The 21,092-nt window shown below is 46.5% G+C and overlaps 5 protein-coding genes across 5 annotated transcripts; 2 read left to right on the top strand and 3 right to left on the bottom strand.

The window, feature by feature from the left end:
• The first annotated feature begins 140 nt into the window (after positions 1-140).
• On the top strand, positions 141-3,715 carry LOC135351323 (putative ferric-chelate reductase 1). The gene is made up of 10 exons (XM_064550302.1): positions 141-292; positions 361-594; positions 789-893; positions 980-1,038; positions 1,114-1,340; positions 1,396-1,490; positions 1,640-1,824; positions 1,882-1,940; positions 2,018-2,152; positions 3,278-3,715. Exons 1-10 carry the CDS (start codon positions 245-247, stop codon positions 3,514-3,516), a joined length of 1,386 nt encoding a protein of 461 aa, XP_064406372.1. The 5' UTR covers positions 141-244; the 3' UTR covers positions 3,517-3,715.
• LOC135351325 (uncharacterized) lies at positions 3,565-6,263 on the bottom strand. The gene is made up of 6 exons (XM_064550305.1): positions 6,130-6,263; positions 5,889-5,999; positions 5,327-5,541; positions 5,034-5,177; positions 4,052-4,231; positions 3,565-3,975 (listed from the first exon to the last, which is right to left on the bottom strand). Exons 1-6 carry the CDS (start codon positions 6,188-6,190, stop codon positions 3,727-3,729), a joined length of 960 nt encoding a protein of 319 aa, XP_064406375.1. The 5' UTR covers positions 6,191-6,263; the 3' UTR covers positions 3,565-3,726.
• A 30-nt stretch (positions 6,264-6,293) lies between these two features.
• LOC135351328 (methionine-R-sulfoxide reductase B1-A-like) lies at positions 6,294-7,246 on the bottom strand. Its single transcript, XM_064550308.1, has 2 exons — positions 7,086-7,246; positions 6,294-6,817 (listed from the first exon to the last, which is right to left on the bottom strand). The coding sequence occupies exons 1-2, from the start codon at positions 7,135-7,137 to the stop codon at positions 6,516-6,518; spliced, it is 354 nt and encodes a 117-aa protein (XP_064406378.1). The 5' UTR covers positions 7,138-7,246; the 3' UTR covers positions 6,294-6,515.
• On the top strand, positions 7,220-8,287 carry LOC135351327 (small ribosomal subunit protein uS8-like). The gene is made up of 4 exons (XM_064550307.1): positions 7,220-7,314; positions 7,422-7,556; positions 7,676-7,841; positions 8,103-8,287. The coding sequence occupies exons 1-4, from the start codon at positions 7,266-7,268 to the stop codon at positions 8,194-8,196; spliced, it is 444 nt and encodes a 147-aa protein (XP_064406377.1). The 5' UTR covers positions 7,220-7,265; the 3' UTR covers positions 8,197-8,287.
• Positions 8,288-8,359: 72 nt separating this feature from the next.
• LOC135351321 (leucine-rich repeat serine/threonine-protein kinase 1-like) lies at positions 8,360-21,073 on the bottom strand. Its single transcript, XM_064550300.1, has 18 exons — positions 20,827-21,073; positions 20,678-20,715; positions 20,256-20,430; positions 20,078-20,122; positions 19,817-19,955; positions 17,721-19,068; positions 15,880-17,531; positions 15,007-15,614; positions 14,306-14,453; positions 13,841-14,049; positions 12,094-13,139; positions 11,867-11,983; positions 11,381-11,680; positions 10,860-11,075; positions 10,551-10,715; positions 10,017-10,418; positions 9,187-9,811; positions 8,360-9,056 (listed from the first exon to the last, which is right to left on the bottom strand). Exons 1-18 carry the CDS (start codon positions 20,957-20,959, stop codon positions 8,473-8,475), a joined length of 7,950 nt encoding a protein of 2,649 aa, XP_064406370.1. The 5' UTR covers positions 20,960-21,073; the 3' UTR covers positions 8,360-8,472.
• Positions 21,074-21,092: the final 19 nt, after the last annotated feature.

Genomic DNA, 21,092 nt, shown 5'->3' with positions numbered 1-21,092 from the left:
TGCAAAAACAAAGCGGTTGGCATAAAGGCGGCAGACTGCCTAATAAAGGCAGTAGGCTACATAATTGTAGCAGAGGTGACACTCGGTTTCCCAGCAGCCCATCCACTGCAGCTAACCCACACGCTACAAACATCCGTGAGTCGCGCGCAGGAAGTGTATTATCTCTAGGTCAAAGTTCAAATACTTATTACCTTGCCAAACACAGCACTGCACTGCACTGTACTATACTGTACTGTACTGAGCTATGAAGTTCCTGATGGCCGTGTCTCTCCTACTAGCTCTACTGGTCCATGTAAGTCGCCCCGCTAGTGCCTCTAATACTCTAGCCAGCCACACACACACACACACACACACACACAGACTGTGCTTGCCAATGAGGGCCACTCTGCTGCCAGTGATACCCGCTCTGATAGCCTAGGCTGTGTGGAGTGGGCCTACAAGACGCCTCACTGTTGCTCTCCCCCTGACTGCCACTTCATGGTTGGCTGGAGAGACGGAGAGGACCAAGGAACCATTGAATTCCATCTTATTGCCACGGTGACTCGGAACACCTCCGTGTGGGCTGCTCTAGGATTCTCTGACGACAGATCGATGGTGTGTGTGTGTGTGGGCATGTGTGCTGTGTGTGTGGGACAAAGATAATTATGTTAAATGAAGCGGTTTAGTGTGTTAATGGTTATCATGATTGTTTCAACTTCCTAAACTTCCTCTTGTTTAGTGAAGTATGATATTGTGGCCACAGTGTAATTATCATGGAACTCATGTAGCCTGTTCATCATTACCCTCAGGGCAACAGTGATGTGGTGGCATGCTGGGTGCCTGAGGGCTCTCACCAACAGTTTAGGGAAGGCTGGATAGAGCCTGGTTCCAGGGACATGAGCATTCGAGACAAGGTACCCATAATTATAGCTAGCTATAAGTTGGTGTGATAAGTGTGATTGGCTGGTAGTCTGATTGACTGATGTGTTGTTGTCTCCAGCCTGCCTTGCACTTGAAGCCCATGAGTGTGTCTGTCACTGACAACCAGCTGCACTGCAGGTTAGTAGTACTCTCGTGATGGTTTGATATCTAGAGCTCTGCATGTAACTCCCTTCCCTGCACACGCACACTCAGGTTTTCTCTTGGGAAGTACCTCAATACAACTGTGCTCCAAGCAGGGGACCTGACTCAGCCGCTTCACATCCTGGCTGCATCAGGCCCACTCCTCTCAGCCGATAATGACCTCTCAATGGCCCCCCACACCAGTAAGACGGCCTCACCCTGCAAGTGCAATGTCACCGATTGTGAGAAGGCCTGTATTTGTATGGGCGATGTGCAGTACCTCCTCTTGAAACTACACGGTGAGCTGGCAAATGTTGTGTGGTGTGTAATATTGAAATGTTGTCCCTATAATAGGAGTGGTGATGACGATAGCCTTTGTGTTCTTCATGCCTGTTGGAGCGTTGGTCTCGAGGTACTACCGTATCGTGTTTGCCAGCTCCTGGTTCAGGGTGAGTGGACACTGTGATAGTCACCTGAATGGTTGGCAATGGGAACCTTGCTTTTCATTTCCTCACTATTTTCAATGTTTATTATCCAGTATTGAATGTGTACAGTCATTAATATACGCCTCATTCATCACTGTGTGTGTGTATTACAGGCCCATGTGACAATGATGTTGTTTGGAGTCTTGTGTGGACTGGCTGGTCTTGGGCTGATACTGGGTCACACCGGTGGTAGCTTCACTGTGGGTTATCATCAGATGGTGGGTGTGGTCTGTCTCTCCCTCAGTGTTGTACAGCCACTGCTAGGAATAGTGAGACCAGCTGTAGGTCCTACACTAAGGTGAGTGTGTGGGTGTGCAAGCCATCTCCTAATCATTCTGCCATTTTTCCAATTTAGGAGGAAGTTGTTCAATGTTTTCCATCGAGTAATGGCCCTCCTGATTCTCAACCTGGGAGGTCAGTTAGTTCACCCCCCCTCACACACACACACACACACACACACACACATTACCCCCCCACACACACACACACAGTGGCAGCATTGTTGTTGGGCATATACATCTTCCACAGCGTCCAGATGATATGGATGCTAGCTGCCCTCGGCCTCTCAGTGGTCACCAACATGGGATTCATGCTTCTACTGGAACTACTCACCAGGACTCAGAAATGTGAGACATACAACCTACTTAAAAAAAATTAAGCAAAAATTCCTCACTAATTGACCTCCATCAACTCAATCAAGGCTGATTGCATTTCTAACTATTGATAACTATGGTGTGACTGTGTATAGTCGTTGATGAGCTACCAAAACCAGGGGAAGTGTGCATTCATACCCACACAAGGAAACTGTACCTCACACAAGGAACTGTACCTCACACAAGGAACTGTACCTCACACAAGGAAACTGTACCTCACACAAGGAAACTGTACCTCAGATAATCATACCCACGCACAAAGGGGATTTAGTAGCTGGCTAGTGCACAGGCCTATAGTGTGGCTGGCTAGTGTACAGGCCTATAGTGTAGCTGGCTAGTGCACAGGCCTATAGTGTGGCTGGCTAGTGCACAGGCCTATAGTGTGGCTGGCTAGTGCACAGGCCTATAGTGTGGCTGGCTAGTGTACAGGCCTATAGTGTGGCTGGCTAGTGCACAGGCCTATAGTGTGGCTGGCTAGTGCACAGGCCTATAGTGTGGCTGGCTAGGGTACAGGCCTATAGTGTGGCTGGCTAGTGTACAGGCCTATAGTGTAGCTGGCTAGTGCACAGGCCTATAGTGTGGCTGGCTAGGGTACAGGCCTATAGTGTGGCTGGCTAATGTACACGCCTATAGTGTGGCTGGCTAGTGTACAGGCCTATAGTGTAGCTGGCTAGTGTACAGGCCTATAGTGTAGCTGGCTAGGGTACAGGCCTATAGTGTGGCTGGCTAGTGTACAGGCCTATAGTGTGGCTGGCTAGTGTACAGGCCTATAGTGTGGCTGGCTAGTGCACAGACCTATAGTGTGGCTGGCTAGTGTACAGGCCTATAGTGTAGTTAGTGGTTGACTTACATTTCTCAAATAGAAGGGTTGTAGCATAATTATGTCATGATGATTAAGTATTTGACTGACACTTTCAATAGGAGTGGCTTTGGATGCCTGGATGTGGGCCAATTCCTTTCAAGAGTAAACCTTTGTCATAATTACCTCCACACCCACACACACACACCCACACACACCCACACACACACACCCACACACACACCACACACACACACACACACACACACACACACACACACACACACACACACACACAGTCTCTAGCACGTTGCTGCCACCTGTTGGCTATCACAAGGTCACTAAACACGATGAGCTCAGTGAGTCAGAGGAGGAAGTATACGTACGAGACATACCCTCTAAGATGACGAAGCCCAAACAGAAGTCTGAGCCATATCGCTTTGAGCAAGCGCTTCTTATGTTGTTTGTCATTCAGAGTTTCTGTTTCGCCGTTGCCATTGCTGGTCTGATATACTTTTATGACTCTTCTGGCATGTGAACACTGTTGACTGTCATGTGAACACTGTTGACTGTCATGTGAACACTGTTGACTGTCATGTGATATCATTTGGCTTTATCAATTATAATTTCTACTGTATATAATATCATATAGTTAGTTATACATGAGCTTTCAATTTCAATTTCCAAATACAACAACAACGTGTTTGCTACAATTAATAAACTTTGTCAATGTAAAATATCCCATGTTTTAGCTAACTATACAGTTTAGGTCTGTGTGTAGATAGTTGACTGGTAGAGGCATGTCGGAGGGGGTGGTGGTGTACTGTAAGAGGGCGGAGTTTCCCTGGAGGTATGTTCCATAAAACGATGCCAATAGTCCGGGGATGAACTGGCTACGATACACATCACGTTCTGAGTTCTTGTCAGTCTTACAGAAGTGGCTCAAGTGACACAAGTCCCATGCCACCTCGTCAATGATGGAGCAATGGCCCACCCCCTGTGTGTGTGTGTGTGCGTGTGTGGGGAGGGGTAGTAATTAAGTGAGGGTGATGGTGGGGTGATGTTGCTCTTACCGTGATGTTCATGACAATCTTTGGACACTGCATGTTGGTGTAGAAGTGATCAAAGCTGTCTCCCCTCAGGCAACAAGCAGGCTTCTCCGTGCACAGCTGTGTCCCTGTCGACAGTGAAGGGATGGAATAGTTGAGAGGAGCTTTGAAACTGGAACTTCCTGGCTCCATAAATACCACTGCCTGTATATAAAGGTGTACAGTAACTATATTATACGTATCGCTCAAATATGAGTTTTTATGACACCATTTGAAAGGTAGCTTTCTAAGCTTTAAGAAAATCATAGATATTGGATTCACGAAATTCAAGTTATGGCAGCTGAAAGAATCGCCGAACCATTGATGGAGAGGGATGTAGTTGAACATCTTTCAACAGCCTTAACTTTAGTACCGTTGATCCAATGTCAAAAATTTTACAATTTTCTGAAACCTTAGAAAGAGACCTTTCAAACGATGTGTTGCAATCCAATATTTTGTCGGGGCCCTAATTTGTCGTTTTTCGGCCTTGGACCATGGGCTATTATCCATGGTATCGCTAAATCGGCAAATACTTTTATCTCTCAAATATGATTTTTGATGACACCATTTGAATTCTTTTTTTCTAAGCTTTCAGAAAATCATAAAAAATTTTAACTTCAGTACCGTTGATCCAATGTCAAAAATGTTACAATTTTCTGAAAGCTTAGAAAGAGACCTTTCGTGTTGCAATCCAACATTTTGTCGGGACCCTAATTTGTCGTTTTTCGGCCTCAGACCATGGGCTATTTATTATCCATGGTATGGCCAAATTGGCAAATGTATTTATCTCTCAAATATAAACTTTGATGACACCATTTGAAAGGCCTCTTTCTAAGCTTTCAGAAAATCATTGAAATTGGATCCACGGAATTCAAGTTATAGCAGCTTAAAGAGTCGATCGATCCCTGAACCATTGATTAATTTCTTGATGCGTGTGCATAAGATACTGGGAATACTAGCAGCAGACCTTAGCGAACATGTTGTTGCTCTCTAACATCTTAATGAGAGTGTCCCCTCCCAGAGAGTGACTGAGCAGTCCCAACCTCCCCCAGTCCACAGTCACATTAGGGGCAGCTGAGGGCAGGTAGTGGCTCTCCAGGTGAACCTTCAACTGAGGTGAGGGGTGAGTACACACTCTCAATGGGACACTTCTGATTGCATATTTTTAGATATTATTACTAAAAATATGCAATTAAATTCTGTGATACGTATACAGGCCTAGTATATGTACTCTTGTAGAGAAAGTGGGAAGCAACTCACCCACTGTAGAACTTTGAATGCCAGTTCAGCATTTCTACCCACGTCCTCATGATTGTCCTCTTCCACGGGCCAGTAGAGGTCCACTGAGGCCAGTAGGTAGCCATAGCTAGCCAGACGTGTCGTCACTGTGGAGTAGACCTCCGGATAGACCACTCCATTGAGGCCGGGGATAAACAACAGTGGGACGTACACTCCAGGGTCAGTCGGGTACACCACTACAGGGGGGAGGGGGAGTTAGTGAGTCCATGCAAACCACTACAAGGGGGAGGGGGAGTTAGTGAGTCCATGCAAACCACTACAGGGGGGAGGGGGAGTTAGTGAGTCCATGCAAACCACTACAGGGGGGAGGGGGAGTTAGTGAGTCCATGCAAACCACTACAGGGGGGAGAGGGAGTTAGTGAGTCCATGCAACGTGTATCATGCATGGCTATAGCCTCGTCACAGTCCCAGGCCTTATTTTTCTTGCTGATTTAGTTAAGCACAGAAAAAAGAAAAACCTGTATGGAGGCTATCGTGGCTACTAGCGTACATCCAGTAGTTTAGCTAAGGGGTTGGATTATACCTTGTGTGTGTATTGGGACTCCATCTCTTGTCTTGCTGAGCTCCAGACTGCTCACTCCAAGGGCCTTGGTTTGCTGGTAGGGGTCACCATTGTACACATACACAGCATCCACTAGTAGAGGAGAGATGTTAGCAGCTAGGTTAGTACCAGCCCCTCCCCCTTCCTAGCATGCAAGCTATTAGCATTATCTACGTGGTATACTACCTGTGGCTGTGGCTATGGTGTCTGCAAACAAACTGACCTAATGTCCACACGAGAAAGGAAGTCAGAGCAGCCACACAACATTGGGAGCAGGTCTTCATGCTTGTTATTAGGTATTCACACACACCGGACACCGCAAAGGAAACTACCTCTTTATATGCATCGTCAGCAATGACATTGTGTCAACAAAATTATGTATCACAATTCAACTTGCACACACAATAATTATAATCATATGACAGCGTAAAGGTTTCTGCTGAACACAGTGACAGTCCTCAGCCAGTGAGCACCCTGACATGAGGGATGAGCTCAGAGGCATCACAAACACAGTGTATATAACAAAAACAATAAATAAACATAATTACTGGAGCTAAAAATATCAGCCTATATCAGCCTATAATAGTATATACAATAGTCCCCGTGCGTTTACTTGCTTCCTCCTGCCCCCTCCCCGGTTGTCACGCCCTCTCCTTTCCCCTTAAAGGAAAGGGAGGACGAGAATATTCAGAAACGGGATTGGCCCTGCGTAGGTCCGTCGTTAAGAAACTCGTGGCCTAGTCCGTTGCCACACTTGCCACAGGAGACCTTGAGGGCAGAGGCGGACTCGTTGTACTTGGATACGCTGTCAGGGTGAACCGTCTCCGTGAAGGCAGGCCAGGGAGAGTTGTGCTCAAACTTCTTAGTGCTGGCAAACAGCTCATAGCCACACTGGGAGCACACGTATACTCCTGCATGGTGGGTGTTGGTAGAAATGAAATTACAAAATATTTATCGGTACCAAAGTCTTTGGCAAAGAACTATACACAGTACATTTAGTTATTCACAACAAGCTATGAACAGTACTTAAGGATAGACACCACAAGGACTCTAGGCTGGGTTTTCTATCAGAATTGCTATCAGAATTGTGACTCAAGAAGAAACTGATACCATGCCATGCCATGAATATATAGCTAGCTAGCTAGTAGAGAATTCCCCAACCAATCCTCAATAACTCACCATCATCAAAATGATCTTTGTACTTCTCACCACCCCAGCCACAGAACGACATCTTGGAAGTCTCTTTGGATAATCCTTGAAAAGTAAAGAGAAGTCAAGTTGAGAGATGTCTCTGTCTGAAAATAATGCTGACCTTTAAGAAATAGCTCACACCTCCAAGGTGGAGTGGAGGTGGGGCTCATGGGCGCGCATGCGCACTTACTCCTTCTTTCCAAGTACAAGTGGACAGGTACGCATGGTGTGTCGAAGCTAATGAATCTATTGTAATCGTTGCCTAGAATAATAAATACTCCCCAAGGGAAGCTGCTAATACTACTCTGTGCTTTCTTTCCGTAGTCATGGTTCGCATGAATGTGCTGAGTGATGCCTTAGTGGCCATCTGTAATGCTGAGAAGAGGGGCAAGCGACAAGTGCTTATCAGACCCTGCTCTAAGGTGATCGTCAAGTTCCTGACTGTCATGATGAAACATGGTGAGCACAGAGAGATGACCATTACACACACACATACTTGACGCTACGATGGTGGTACTTACAAGCGTCACCAGTTTTACGGTTTGTATTAGATCTCTATTTTCTTACTTCTTCTCCAGGTTACATTGATGAGTTTGAGATAGTAGACGACCATCGTGCTGGCAAGGTGGTGGTGTTCCTCAACGGTCGTCTCAATAAGTGTGGTGTCATCAGTCCCCGGTTTGATGTTGGTGTGGGTGCCATTGAGAGGTGGGCCTCCAGCCTGCTGCCATCCAGACAGTTTGGGTGAGTCTCCAACAGGCTAATGTTTCCTACATGGTCTGCGCGGATGCTATGATCAGAACGAACCCGCTGGACATCAACCAGCTATTATTTGATTCTATAATTATGTCTGCCTGCTCTCCACCATTCTTCCCCTATCTTACCTTAGTATAAATATTCCTGGTTGTATTAATTAAAGTTACGTGTATAGTGTTGTTATTACAATAATTATGTACAACTTGTAATGATTGGAATTGCTCTGTTACTCTCTCCCTCTCTCTGCAGGTTCCTGGTCCTCACGACATCGTCAGGGATACTAGATCACGAGGAGGCAAGAAGAAAGAAAACTGGTGGCAAAATTCTCGGATTCTTTTATTAGTAGTGACGACCATTTAATAGCACTGTGCTGTGTGTATGAACCGTGTCTTGTGCATTTGATGGTTTCACTGTTATATCTCAATGTTTGTTCACTCTTGAATTAATCGCATGCTATATGTCATTGACTGTTGATTGCTATAGTTATGTCATTGACTGTTGATTGCTATAGTAACTATTGTAATTTGTGATTAACATTTTTCAAGGGAAAACGATAATTATAGAAAAGATATAAAATTAATGATTTTCAACAGCAAATTAAAAGTACACACAGATTCAATCAATCACCACTCTCAAATAGTTCATCGCTTAGTTCCTCTGCTTCCTCGCACAAGCCGGGCAATGTAGCCCCACCCCCTTCATCGCCACATCCTTGCGTCCCATTGGTCAATCCAGTTGTACGAGTGGTCTCTGCCGACCACAGCAACAAATGTCCGTGCTGTGTGGGTATCTTAGCCAGTTTGTTGTTAGTCTTGGAGCCGTCGCTAGGCATGAGGAACACCGAGTGATGATTATCAGCGTCACCAATCACACTTCTGTAGCCCATCCCCAGACTCACGAGCACGGCTCTATTAGAGGGGGCAGAGTCAGTAGATTGCAGCGAGGAACTGCTGCTCAAGGATTTGCTACTCAGACGAGAGAGTTGCCTCACATCTTTCAGTGAGAATAGACGTCTGAAAACAGACTGAGAGTCATCACTGTTGGGTTGAGCCAGTAACAGGGAGCGTACAGGTTTGGAGTAAGCATGTAGTAACTTGTGGAGGGTCATGGTAAGAGAGTCTAGGACAAGGATGACCCCGCCCCTTGTTCCTACGTACAGGAAGTCACCACCAGAGAGGAGAGACGTCACACGACTGGTTCGAGCTGTAGATATGGACATATTATAGTTCATGCTGTGTTGTTGTATATCATATGAAAATGCAACCACAAAATAATACTTTTAATAATTCATTACTATAATTTTGAGTTATATTTACGATTGTTGGCCACTCACAATTAACGTCTCCATATATGGGCTTGCAAGCTACAGAGCAATCGAAGTCCTTCTCTTGTTGTCTCTCTCTATCAGCCACGTCCCAGTAGAGGACAGTGTGTCTGTCCGCCACCAGGAGTACTCTACGCCCACTCAGCACACTCGTGGTCATGTGACGTACTTTGTGACCCACCCCCTCCTGAGTGGGCGGCTTGATCTCACTCACAATACTAAAATTGTTCGACTCGAGAATATAGAAACCCAGTACAGTCTGGGAACACACCCACACTTCTGTCTCAGTCAGATTGGCCCCTGAGGGAATAACGATTCCTTCATTTAGTTCTCTACCACTTATGGGTATACTCCGAGTAGGGTACAAGATACCGTAGTCAGCGGAGGAGGGTCCAAGGTCCGAGTCAAACGTGTACATTCCCTTGTGTGTAAGTGCGAGGATAGTGGAGGTGTCAGCAACGTTCAGGAGCGTGTATATCTGTTGCTTCTCTTGCTCTCCCCAGCTGGCAATGGGTTGTCTGGAGGTAGTGTTGTAGACCCAGAGCCCTGCCCCCGCAGTACATATCCATACGTTTTTGTTGACCACACTCACGTTGAGGATATACTTTTTACGCTTGGTAGGAAGTTCCACATCCTGTGTGTGTGTGTGTGTGTGTGTGTGTGTGTGTGTGTGTGTGCGTGTGTGTGTGCGTGTGTGTGTGTGTGTGTGTGTGTGGAGGAAACAACAGAGTCAATGGTTGGTACTTCAAGTTTACTAGAAGGGTTGAGGTAAGAAATGGGATATTAGGGAGCTAAGGCTAATTGTTCTTACGGGAAGTATTTATGGATAATACACTCACGTCTTTGATGACTCCTCCTCTCTGGAACTGGATGACTCCAACATTGCCCCTGTCAGTGCCATACCACACTTGTGTGGTGAGCTCCTCCCCCGGACCACCGACTATGAGGCTTAAGGCATCAGTGTGCGTCAAGGAGAAGTCCACTCCATTATTACTAGCAAACATGCTTGTGACACTTCTGCTCTGAAAGGACGTGATGGAGGAGCGTCTTGCATATGTACTGTGAATGCTGGCAGCCGTGACCTCATCTCCATCTTTGGTGAGGGAGGTAGCCGCTAGGAGGGACGTGAAGGTGTCGGTCTTGAGCGTGTCTAAGATCTGGTCAAACGTCGGTCGGTGTTGAGGAAGATCGCTCCAGCACCAACACATCAGCTCAAACATCTGGAGTGAGCGGGGGTGAAGCTGTGTGTGTGTGGGTGGAGTGGGTGGTGGAGTGGGTGTTAATGGGATAAAGGGGCACACTGTGGTAGTCACAATATTACTATGATAGTGACAATAATGATTTTCTGAGTGTATTTGTTCTATTGTCCTCACCTTGGATGGTAGCTCAGGTCTCCGTCCCTCCTCTAGCAGGGCTGTGATTGGTCGGGTATCATTCTCAAAGGGGGTCATAAAGGACGACAGGTAGTATATGAACATGCCAAAGGCGTAGATGTCCATTTGTTGCGAGTAGGCCTCTTTACCGCCATTCAGCAGCACCTAGTTAAGAGGGGGGGTCAATATCAATGATGCATGGACACAGTAAGTAAATCAACAAGAATCCTGTCAACAGTTCTGTACCACAACGGCAAGCAATTATATAAGAGTTCCATGCAGTCCCCATATAGCCATAAGTCAGCTCACCTCTGGTGCAAGGTACGGCTTGGTCCCCTCTACGCCTCGAATGCCCTGAGGGGTGACCTCTTTGCTGATACCATAATCAGCCACCTTGACGAACACGCACACTCCACTGCTCCACTGTGTCTCAGGAGTAGGGTACTTCCACACCAACACATTGTCAGGCTTTAGATCACGATAGATAAAGCTCTTGGAGTGGAGATATTGCAGTGCCTCAGCAGTCTGAGGGGGGGAGAGAGGGAGGAGGGGGAGGGGGAGGGGGGAGGGGGGGTAATGGTTACAAGTCTATTGCATATGCCAACCCCTACTAAGTATTGTAACTACAGTATAGTAGGTATGTTTCGAGGGTATAAATGTTGATTTTCGCTGATCAAGTATGTACTGCGAACATTGATAACAAATTTATTATCGCATGCATGCTGCAAAAAGGCTGCTATTCCATGAAAATTAAAACAGTCCTTCTGCGAAAATTTATACCCTGGAAATATACTCGCTATACAGTATCACATGACTGTACGCATACATACCTGAACAAGCGTGTGTTTGAGGGTGGTTCTGCTCAGTCGAATTCGTGCTTTCTGAAACGGCTTGACACAGCCTTTTAGATCACCCATTGGTGCCAGTTCTACTAGTAGTCTCAACGGCTGAAAGGTTAGGCCGATTAGTCCCAGGATGTGGGGGTGGCAGAGGGGGAGCATCACTCGAGCTTCTTGGCTGGCCTTCTGGTAAATGTCCCACGCCTTTAGCTCCGCCATTGCTTTCTCGTCTTGCTCAATGTACATCATATCCGAGTGGAACTGCTTCACTGCAACATTCATCAGCCCACACTGCGAGTGTGTGCGGAGGGGGGGCGGGGGGCGATTAGTGTATGCTAAGAGTGATGCACATGCATTTAAACACACCATCTTGTAGCTCTATCAAAGAGCTACTAAATGAACATTGTAGTTGTGAAATTGGACAATCCTAACTCAAGTTATGGGCAGTCAAAGTTATCCATGCACGCACAAACTCACGCTCTGTTTGAGGGTGGCCTTGAAGACAGTGCCGAAGCCGCCGCCTCCTAACTCCTTCTTTACGACCACAACGGAGGGATCTGGGAATACTTTGTAGGACGGAAAGTCACTAAACACCTGAAAAAATGATAATAACACATAAATAATGATAATTACTACAAATCAATAATTCATAAAAACGATGATATCACATGAATAGTTAGTTTCGATAAATACATGCCACTTACCAGATCTGGTGCGACTTCTGCAACCTTTATGTCCCCGTGGGCGGGACAGCGTAGACACACCCCCTCCTCCAGCGCGAGGGAACAGTACATGCTCGAGAATAAGTACAGAGTCCTCTCACCCACTGACCAGCGATTGATGACATCATATGAGGCAGAGAACGTAGAGTGACGTCTCTGAAGTGCCGTGGTCGTTGCCATGACTTCGGCAGTTTGTACGGCTCTATAGCACACCGTACAGGGACTACCGCTGTTAATGGTCGACAATTCAAATCCTTTCTTCTTGGAGAATGCTTCGTACCAGTCCTCAAATACTGAGTCTATAACAGTGACGGCTTGATGCAACAACCAGGTCGCAATGCATCGACCTTTGGAGCACTCTTGGCCCATATCAACGTTGGGCACCATGCTGCAGGTATTGACTGATTCCTCGGGTAATATCGCTACCTTGATCTCAACACCATTGAGCGTTTGTACCTCCTGTCCTCCGCTGTTGCTTAGCAACACAGTCTTATGCATGCTCACTAGGGGGTAGTTGACGGGTGCTATACGGAATATCTCCATATGGTTCCAGATGATGCTGATACCGTCCCTCCAACAGCGCCAGTGCGGAGCGTTCAAAAGATGATTCTCCTCCAGTCGGCTTCGTAACAAGGAGTCGTGGAGGTGGTCCATAATATCCTTACTCATGAGCCTTGCTATTACACGTGTAAAGAACCCCTGAGGCACAAATGAGAGGACGTAGTAACGGGAGACTATGGGATAGGGTGTCTGACAGATGGGGGCGTGAGGGACCTCCTGTGATAATGGGGTGTGGTCTTCTTTACTCTCTGTCGAGGTTGATCGCGTGAGCCTCTTGTCCAATAGTGAGTGACTAACGGAGCGTATAAAGACGATGATGGAGTCTGCCTCCAGTGTGGGTAGGAGTGATGGGATGAGCATCCTCCGGCTGTCTAGCAGTAGTACTACCTCGAAGCGTTGCATGAGCGTGACAAACTGCTGCACAAACGTAGGGAAGATCTTGTAAAGGTCATCCACTGACATGAACCCTGCAAGGGGGGGGGGGCAGTAAGTTAATTATGGCATAACAATAGCTATCAATGGTACACACACGCACGCACAACACACACACACGCACACACACACGCACACACACACACACACACACACACACACACACACACACACACACACACACACACACACACACACACACACACACACACACACACACACACACACACACACACACACACACACACACACACACACACACACACACACACACACACACACACACACACACACACACACACACACACACACACACACACACACACACACACACACACACACACACACACACACACACACACACACACACACACACACACACACACACACACACACACACACACACACACACACACACACACACACACACACACACACACACACACACACACACACACACACACACACACACACACACACACACACACACACACACACACACACACACACACACACACACACACACACACACACACACACACACACACACACACACACACACACACACACACACACACACACACACACACACACACACTTGAAATGCCACAGACCTCACTCAAATGTACAAGCTGAATAACTTTTACAAGTTACGGCATACGTGGTATTCAATGCAGACACACAAGAGCTTACACATGCTGCCTGAATGATTGCAACTGCTAGTACATGTACTCACCATTTTTCTGAAACGGGTTTTTCTCTTGTACAGTGATGACCTTAGCAAGCATGGAACACAGCCATTGAGGGTCCACAAAGTAGAGGTCACTGAGGAGACTGCTGTCCTCGTAGTGAAGGAGGAGGCCGTTGTCATGAAGGAAATGTGTCGCCTGATCTAGCTCTCCCAGCTTCTCATAGTAACCAGCCTCGTGATCCTTCACCGCTGAGCTGTGGGGGGTAAAGCACTCGATAACTATTGTGTAATCGAGGCTTTGGGAGTGACACTATGCAAACCATAGACACCTGATTTAGATATCACTTTGATTATTGGCTAACTAGAGTTAGCAACATTACATCATTTATATCTTGCATATAATTCCTACCAAACATACACACAATCTAAAATTTATTCATATAACAATGATATTCAGTAATTATACACTACACATTGATAGCCACTGAGGACATCATAAGAGCAGCTTACATGAACTCCTGCTTGGTGAAGATGGGTTGTCTGGCTTGCTTCTTGCACTGCTCAGCCAGAGAGCGTACAATGTCCTCTAGCACTAGATACGAGGCTGGGATGAGCTGCTCCAGTAGTGGGTCCATCTCACTCATCAAGTGTTTGGGTGCTGGAGGGGGGGTGGGGGTCACAAACCAATGACCAATGTACACGTACAATGTAGGTAGGTACACAAGCATGAGATCCAAAACCATACACGATATGAATTCCATTGTGCAATTCTTTCAAGGGCCATAACTTTAGTTCTGGTGACCCAATTTCAACGATTTTCTGATTTTCTGAATGCTTAAAGTAGCTCTTTCAGTTGGCGCGTTCAAATCAAATATAATTTTTCTACCCATTTTCGACAAAATACCGTGGGCTATAGCCCATGGTCATTTACCGAAAATGAGAAATTTGGTGATGTTGAAAATTTAAGAGTTAAGTATCCCCTTTTAAAGAGCTCCTTTTAAGCTTTCAGAAAAGCAAAAAATCATTGAAATTGAATCATTGCAACACAAGTTATGGCCGTTCAAAGATGCTATGGACATAGTCCTATGCCATTACTATAAGCCTGGTCTGGTATTGTGTAACTGCCTAACACACATGCATGCAGCTACACAAGCCTGGGGTTTGACACAACACCACTACAGAAGGCCACAGTCGCTCTCTTTCTTATGTACCTGGAGCCTTGTACTTGGTGACAAAGTCGTAGATGATCTCCCTCAGATTGTCCATGTGCTTGTTGTCAAAGCAGTTCACGAAGAAGCAATGGCGGTGTACTCGTGGGTACATGAAGCGTGAGTTGGGATAGTCAATGTACAGCTCTCGGAAGCGTGCCTTGAGGCGTTCCAGACAATCCTTCTTAGAGTCCTGAGGCAATTTGTCAGCGTGAGTAGCCAGTATAAACACGGGGGACTCTGGAGCACGCCCTTCGATATTCTCCAGCCATGGACGCAGGTCTCGTAGTCCTTGCTCTCCATCCGTCACATCCCACACCAGAATGTAGAGTGAGCGTTTGGTAAGGAAACACTGATGCGTGGCGTAGTACTCCGCCTGACCTCCAAAGTCCCAGGTCATAAAGGTCACCTTTGGAGTCTTAGCGTTTGGACTATACTCCCAATCTCCGAGCTCCACTCCAACCGTTGCCAAGGGAACATTGTTGAAACTCATGGCGACGTCTTTGCAGCGATTGATGCGTCCTTTCTTGGTGAGGTTGAGTAGTAGCGAGGTCTTGCCTTTGTTGGCCGCACCCACAACCATTAGCTTGATACGCCGGTACGGACGTGATCTATAGGGGGCGGGGTTACACAATCATCACGCTATAGCAGACAATTCTAACTAAAGAACAATTTTGTGGAATAGTTTTCGTGTAGGATTGCTAACTCACGAAAACAGTGAACATTAAAATTTCGCATAATACGGTATGAAATCTCATAATCGAGTATTAAAAGCTGACAGGAATATACAGCAGACGAGCACACATTGAAAGAAACCACACTCCTGGAAGCCATAACGATATATACAATAATACACGTGCAGTACAACCCACTCACTTTTGCAACAGAGCTTTGAGATAGCTGAGAAGGTGTTTGGGTGTGGGACGATTGAGTAGGTTCTCCGGGATGTTCTTGAGGAAGAGACCCTCCATCTTGAGCAGTAGCAACTGTTGAGGGTTGATGAGGCCCAGCTCTGGTGGTAACTCGTGAATGTTGTTATAGGAGAGAGAGAGGGACGATAAGTGTGTGAGGTGGTGCAGTTGGGCGGGCACTTTCGTGAACAAGTTCTTCTCCAAAGACAGTATGGAAAGGTTGGGATAGTAGACCAGGTAGTTGACAGTGCCCATATCAAAGGCTACTTGTAGCTCAGGATCTTGAGTGCTCTCATCGACAATGTCCACAACTGGCAGATTAGACAGTTGGTTATGATCCAGTGATAAGTTGGTGAGATTTTCCAGTACTTCATGGCGACAGTGACGACAAAAACGGTTGCCAAAGTTCTGTTCTGGTAGGGTCAATAATCGCAGTGGATCCCCGCATGGCAGCGACACGGAGCGATGCTTGTCCAAAGCCACAAGGTTATTACGGGCCAGGAGCACAGAATGTATGCCCAGAGGCAAACTATGTACAATATCCATGTCATAGAGAGTGTTGCCATGCATGTCCAGCTTGCTGAGGTGGGGAGCTATGCAGGGGAGGTCCCAAGGCATCTCCGTGAACCGATTCAGCGATAAATCGAGAATTTCCAGTTTAGCAAGCGATCCAACGGTTAGTTCTTCGTCCTCGTCCCCAGGTAGTAATAACTGCGTGTTTTGATACGGACCTGGCTCCAGTCCGTTATCAGTGTGACTATAGTACACGTCCCGCGCCAGATGCAGACTGATCACCTCCTGAAAAATGTCATGTTTCAGTAAACGCTCGAGTGGTTTCTGAACGGCCAGCAGTGTGATGTAGAAGGAGGTCACATGGCGGAGATACGTCTCGGTGTTCTGGAGTTCTTTCCTGTGTCCCGGACTGCACATATCGGCCGTACACACCAGCTGTCTATCCTCGGACGTGAACGCACCAATGACACGCTTAGTCAGATCCAGATCAACATAGTAACCAGGGTCGCTGAGGTAGTGGAGATGGGACAGCTGATTTCTCGACAGCTTGAGTACCCTCAATTTAGGACACACCCACAAACCAGGCGGCAGGGTTTTGAGGTGATTGCATTGGACGGACAGTTCTTCAAGAGAATTAGCCACGCCCCTAAATAGATCTTCCGGGAGTGTTTCAAGCGTGTTCCAATCTAGTTCCAGTTTCTGAATCGGGGATGTGTAGATGGTAGTGTAGGGGTCACTAGAGGTCGGCAGGGAGGTCAGTTCATTCTGAGACAATTTCAGGGTATGCAGAGACGGCATTTGAAATAGTTCGTGAGGCACTTCCATGAGTAGGTTGCTGCTGACGTTGACCTCTGTTACCATGGTGAGGGATCTGCGTGGGAGGGAGGTTGCGGGGGCGTTCAATCGCTCGTTGAAGTAGAGGAGGCAATCTTTACCAAGTTGTCGATAAAAATCGATATTTCCCTCAGGGGTCACTAAGACTGGATTAAGGTTAAACGCTTGCGACACGGAGTCCACAGCATCATATGAGTCGCACAACCAGAGTGGGTTCACTTGGTCTAGCTGTAGGCCGTCCCAGTTAATGCCACCCTTGTCCAGCGTAACCTGCAGAGGAGGGGGGCAAGGGTCATGTGTTATGTGCAAGTGTAACTATTCAATTTCGTGAACATGTTCTACCGAACAATGAATAGAATGCAATATTAGTGGCATATGTTTATTAACACAACTATCTACAGCAATAACATTCCGTACACACACACGCCCACGCCCACGCACACCCACACACCACAGTACCTGTCTGTTCCTCCTGACCCTGGAGTACTCCACAGAGTTGACCACCTGCGTGTGATAGAACAGGAGCAATCGCAGGATAAGAGGGAACTCATTGACCATCGCCAGGGCAATAGCGGGACCTAGACCAGAGGTAAACCCAAACTCAAGCAACACCTTGACCACCTCGATATCTCCAGTGAACACAGCTGTCTTGATGATAAGTGTATCTTTGAGCAGTTCCTCCAGCAGTCCTGCTAGGATGGTGAAGTGGACCAGCAGGCGTATACACTCTGTGCTCTGGGATTGAATAGCCACCTCGATCGGAAGTCGAGATATATCGCGATGAATCAACAGGTTAAAGTCCACGCTTCTTTTGATGTAGTCGGCAACTTTAAGTATACTAGCGAGCAGTTTACAGTGTCCCTCTTTGGAGAGGATGTGGAGGATTGTTTGTCCGCTCGTGTCCACACGAAACGGTTTCATTTCCACAACTTCGTTCACAGATAACGGAGGCTCTGACAGAATGCCCTCTAAACCTAGCGGGTTGTCAGGGGTGTGGCCATTAGTTACCACGGTAACAGGGGGTAGTAGGGGCGTGGCACACTCCCCCTCTCTCTCAGGGCTAACAGAGTCCCGAGGTATTGAAGAATCTCTTGAACTTCGTCCATCAGATTTCATTTCGTTTGAATCACACGATTCTCTGAGACCTCTAGAGTCGAGAGAATTCTCAACAGAGCTGCTCTCACGAGAGTTGCAGCTGTGCCATGAGACAGTGTGAGACCTTGTAGTGCTACTCGTGCTGTCAAAGCTGAATATGAGACCAGCCTCCCTCAACTCAAGGGGAGAGTTTTCTCTCGAGTCTGCCTTGATAATGTCTAGGTTACTTCCACTCTTGACACGTCTGTGTGTGGGACGGATGATGGGCAACGATGCCACTGGACTGAGTAGACTGACAGGCAGGCCCAGATCTCCCTGTCCACTTAACATCTTGATGGACGATTTCCTCGACCCATTTCTTTGAATGAAACGACCCTTGGGTATGTCCGGTAGTGAGTTTGACCGTTTCAGTTCTGTAGATGTGCAAAATTGATCCATTTCACTTTCTTCTGAGAGGATTTTACCAAACAGCCATTGAACGAACTCAATGTCATTCTTAGCACATGCCAAATGGAGGGGGACAGCTCCTGTGAGGTCAGGGTTCCTTAGCAGACTGGGGAAGTTTTTGGTATAATAGTAACGAAGTTCTGAGCGATGTAAGCAAGACAGGTGGAGGACGTTATGTCCTGTGTTCAGTTCGTTGATGAGGGGTGTGGCTTTGTACTTGTTGATAAGCTCTAGCACCACGGGAACATTGGAAGCCTTTGTGGCTCTGCAAGGAAAGAGAATGTCAGTGTTAAATAGAGCATCTACTGGGAAACCATTTTACAGTGCCTTACTGGGAAACCTAGAACCTTTTTGCATCTTTTGAACGGCCATAACTTTAGTTCCGTTGGTCCAATAACATTAATTTTATGATTTTCTGAAAGCTTAGAGAGAGACCTTTCAGATAGTATGTTAAAATCAAAAGTCTATTTTTGGCCTGTTTTGACAAAATACCATGGGCTATATATAGCTTATGGTATTTTCCCGAAAATGAGAAATTATGGCTCGTTTTAAATTTGAGATTTGAGCATGCGATTTAAAAGAGCTCCTTCTCAGCTTTCAGAAAATCAGAAAATCATTGAATTTGGACCATTTAAAATTAAGCTATGGCTGTTGCAATGTAGAACTACACTGATTTAATACTGAATGTTACTATGGTTACAGTCCCAATACGGGAGATGTGTGCTTAAGGACACTACCAAACAAAGAGTGAGATACAGCGACTGTCTAAACAGTGAAGTTAATAGAGCATGGACAGTACAATGACCACACTAGAGTCAGGTGGTTGATCATATGAGGGACAAGTAGATTCACTTGAGTTTCCCACAGTCACACTGTATACTATGAATATGAGTAGCACTGGGGAACTACCCAGAGAGGAAGCGTAGACAATACATAGACTAGCAACCAGAAAGTGAATCTTATGTAATCACCATCTGTTCTGTATGGTAGTATACAGTAGCCAGCAGTCTCACCGTATCAGCAATGGCATCTGTGTGTCCCCTGGATTGTTGAGATCAAAGCCACAGTGATCCATGAGTGTTTGTAGACCAGTGGAGAAGCGGACTAGTTGCTCTGGAGATGGTTGAGGAGTGGAGGCTATCCGCTCTACATCTGTAGGAGAGGGGGGGGGGGTTTGGAATTGGTATAATAAAAGATTTAATTTGGCTGCTATTTGTGATGAGGTACACAACACATGATAATGTCTTGTTTTAAATGTATGAGCATTTTCATACCTGCTTCCAACGTTGCACGAGTTGTTCCGATCTTCTTTAGATCAGCTATAGAACAAACAAACAGTGTAACACATGTGTTAAAAACATCCAAACACTGTTAGAAAACAATCAAACATCATCACAAAGCAACCAAGCAGCATAGCACAGCAACTGATGCACACATGACACCCTGACTCACCAAGGCATTTCTGTAGATAGTGCAAAACCTCTGTTCGGCCAGCTTTCTTTGCCAGTTGGAGCGCTGTGACCTCTTGACCTCCACGATGTGTGGTAAGCTTGAGACTAGCCCCGCGTCCGAGCAATAGTTTAACACAATCGAGGTGCCCATTACGTGCTGCCACCATGAGCGCTGACTGTGGGTTGTGTGTGTGTACGTGAGACTATTGTCATGACTTATCAGTAGTCACAATCTCAGTATTGTTGAGCACTGAATGAGAGGTACACTACACATTCCCTCGGGGCAGTACATATTACACAATGATGACTACTACTCAAGTGTGGGCCAAAGGTGGAACTAAACACTTGGCACAGTGCATGTACGCCACCATGGAGCTCACACCACATCAAAGACAATGCTATCCTGCCCTAACAGTCACTTACATGGCCATGCTGGTCTTGATAGTTGATACACTTCTCAGCTGTAGAAAACAGAAACCTGATATCAATAACTCTGCAATGGCTACTGTGTGTGCATATCTCCATAATAAGTGCAGTGTATGTGCTAGCCTCCTGGTAGGTCCACTACTCACCCTCAGGTAGCTGCTCCAGGACATAGCCCAGCTCCACACTGCTGCCCTGTTTGGCTGCTTGGAAGAGCAGTAGCTCCATGTTGCCCACACGGACTCCCACACCTTCCTTCATAGCTTTACGGCCTGTTGTCATTCTTAGTTGCTTGACGCTAGACACAGTAGAGAGTAGTTAAAATAGCTTTAGTATAGTAGATCTACAGTATATATATACAGTGTATTGTCTTCCAACGTGCTCCGATATGATGTACGTAATGAGAGCACAAGGT

The sequence above is a fragment of the Halichondria panicea genome, chromosome 17 (assembly GCF_963675165.1).
Source record: "Halichondria panicea chromosome 17, odHalPani1.1, whole genome shotgun sequence".
NCBI lineage: Eukaryota > Metazoa > Porifera > Demospongiae > Suberitida > Halichondriidae > Halichondria > Halichondria panicea.
The sequence above is the reverse complement of the archived record's forward strand: the minus strand, read 5'-3'. Positions and strand labels throughout refer to the sequence as shown.

Coding starts and splice junctions, on each gene's coding strand:
- LOC135351325 (XM_064550305.1), bottom strand. CDS start 6,190: ATGAAGACCTGCTCCCAATGTTGTGTGGCTGCTCTGACTTCCTTTCTC. Junction 6,000..6,129: donor CTTTCTCGTGTGGACATTAG/GTCAGTTTGTTT, acceptor CTCCTCTACTAG/TGGATGCTGTGTATGTGTAC. Junction 3,976..4,051: donor AGATTGTCATGAACATCACG/GTAAGAGCAACA, acceptor ACACACACACAG/GGGGTGGGCCATTGCTCCAT.
- LOC135351323 (XM_064550302.1), top strand. CDS start 245: ATGAAGTTCCTGATGGCCGTGTCTCTCCTACTAGCTCTACTGGTCCAT. Junction 1,039..1,113: donor GACAACCAGCTGCACTGCAG/GTTAGTAGTACT, acceptor ACGCACACTCAG/GTTTTCTCTTGGGAAGTACC. Junction 1,941..2,017: donor CCTGATTCTCAACCTGGGAG/GTCAGTTAGTTC, acceptor ACACACACACAG/TGGCAGCATTGTTGTTGGGC.
- LOC135351327 (XM_064550307.1), top strand. CDS start 7,266: ATGGGCGCGCATGCGCACTTACTCCTTCTTTCCAAGTACAAGTGGACA. Junction 7,557..7,675: donor GACTGTCATGATGAAACATG/GTGAGCACAGAG, acceptor CTTCTTCTCCAG/GTTACATTGATGAGTTTGAG. Junction 7,842..8,102: donor CTGCCATCCAGACAGTTTGG/GTGAGTCTCCAA, acceptor CTCTCTCTGCAG/GTTCCTGGTCCTCACGACAT.
- LOC135351321 (XM_064550300.1), bottom strand. CDS start 20,959: ATGACAACAGGCCGTAAAGCTATGAAGGAAGGTGTGGGAGTCCGTGTG. Junction 14,050..14,305: donor TTCACCAAGCAGGAGTTCAT/GTAAGCTGCTCT, acceptor TACCCCCCACAG/CTCAGCGGTGAAGGATCACG. Junction 9,057..9,186: donor CATATATGGAGACGTTAATT/GTGAGTGGCCAA, acceptor CCATATCTACAG/CTCGAACCAGTCGTGTGACG.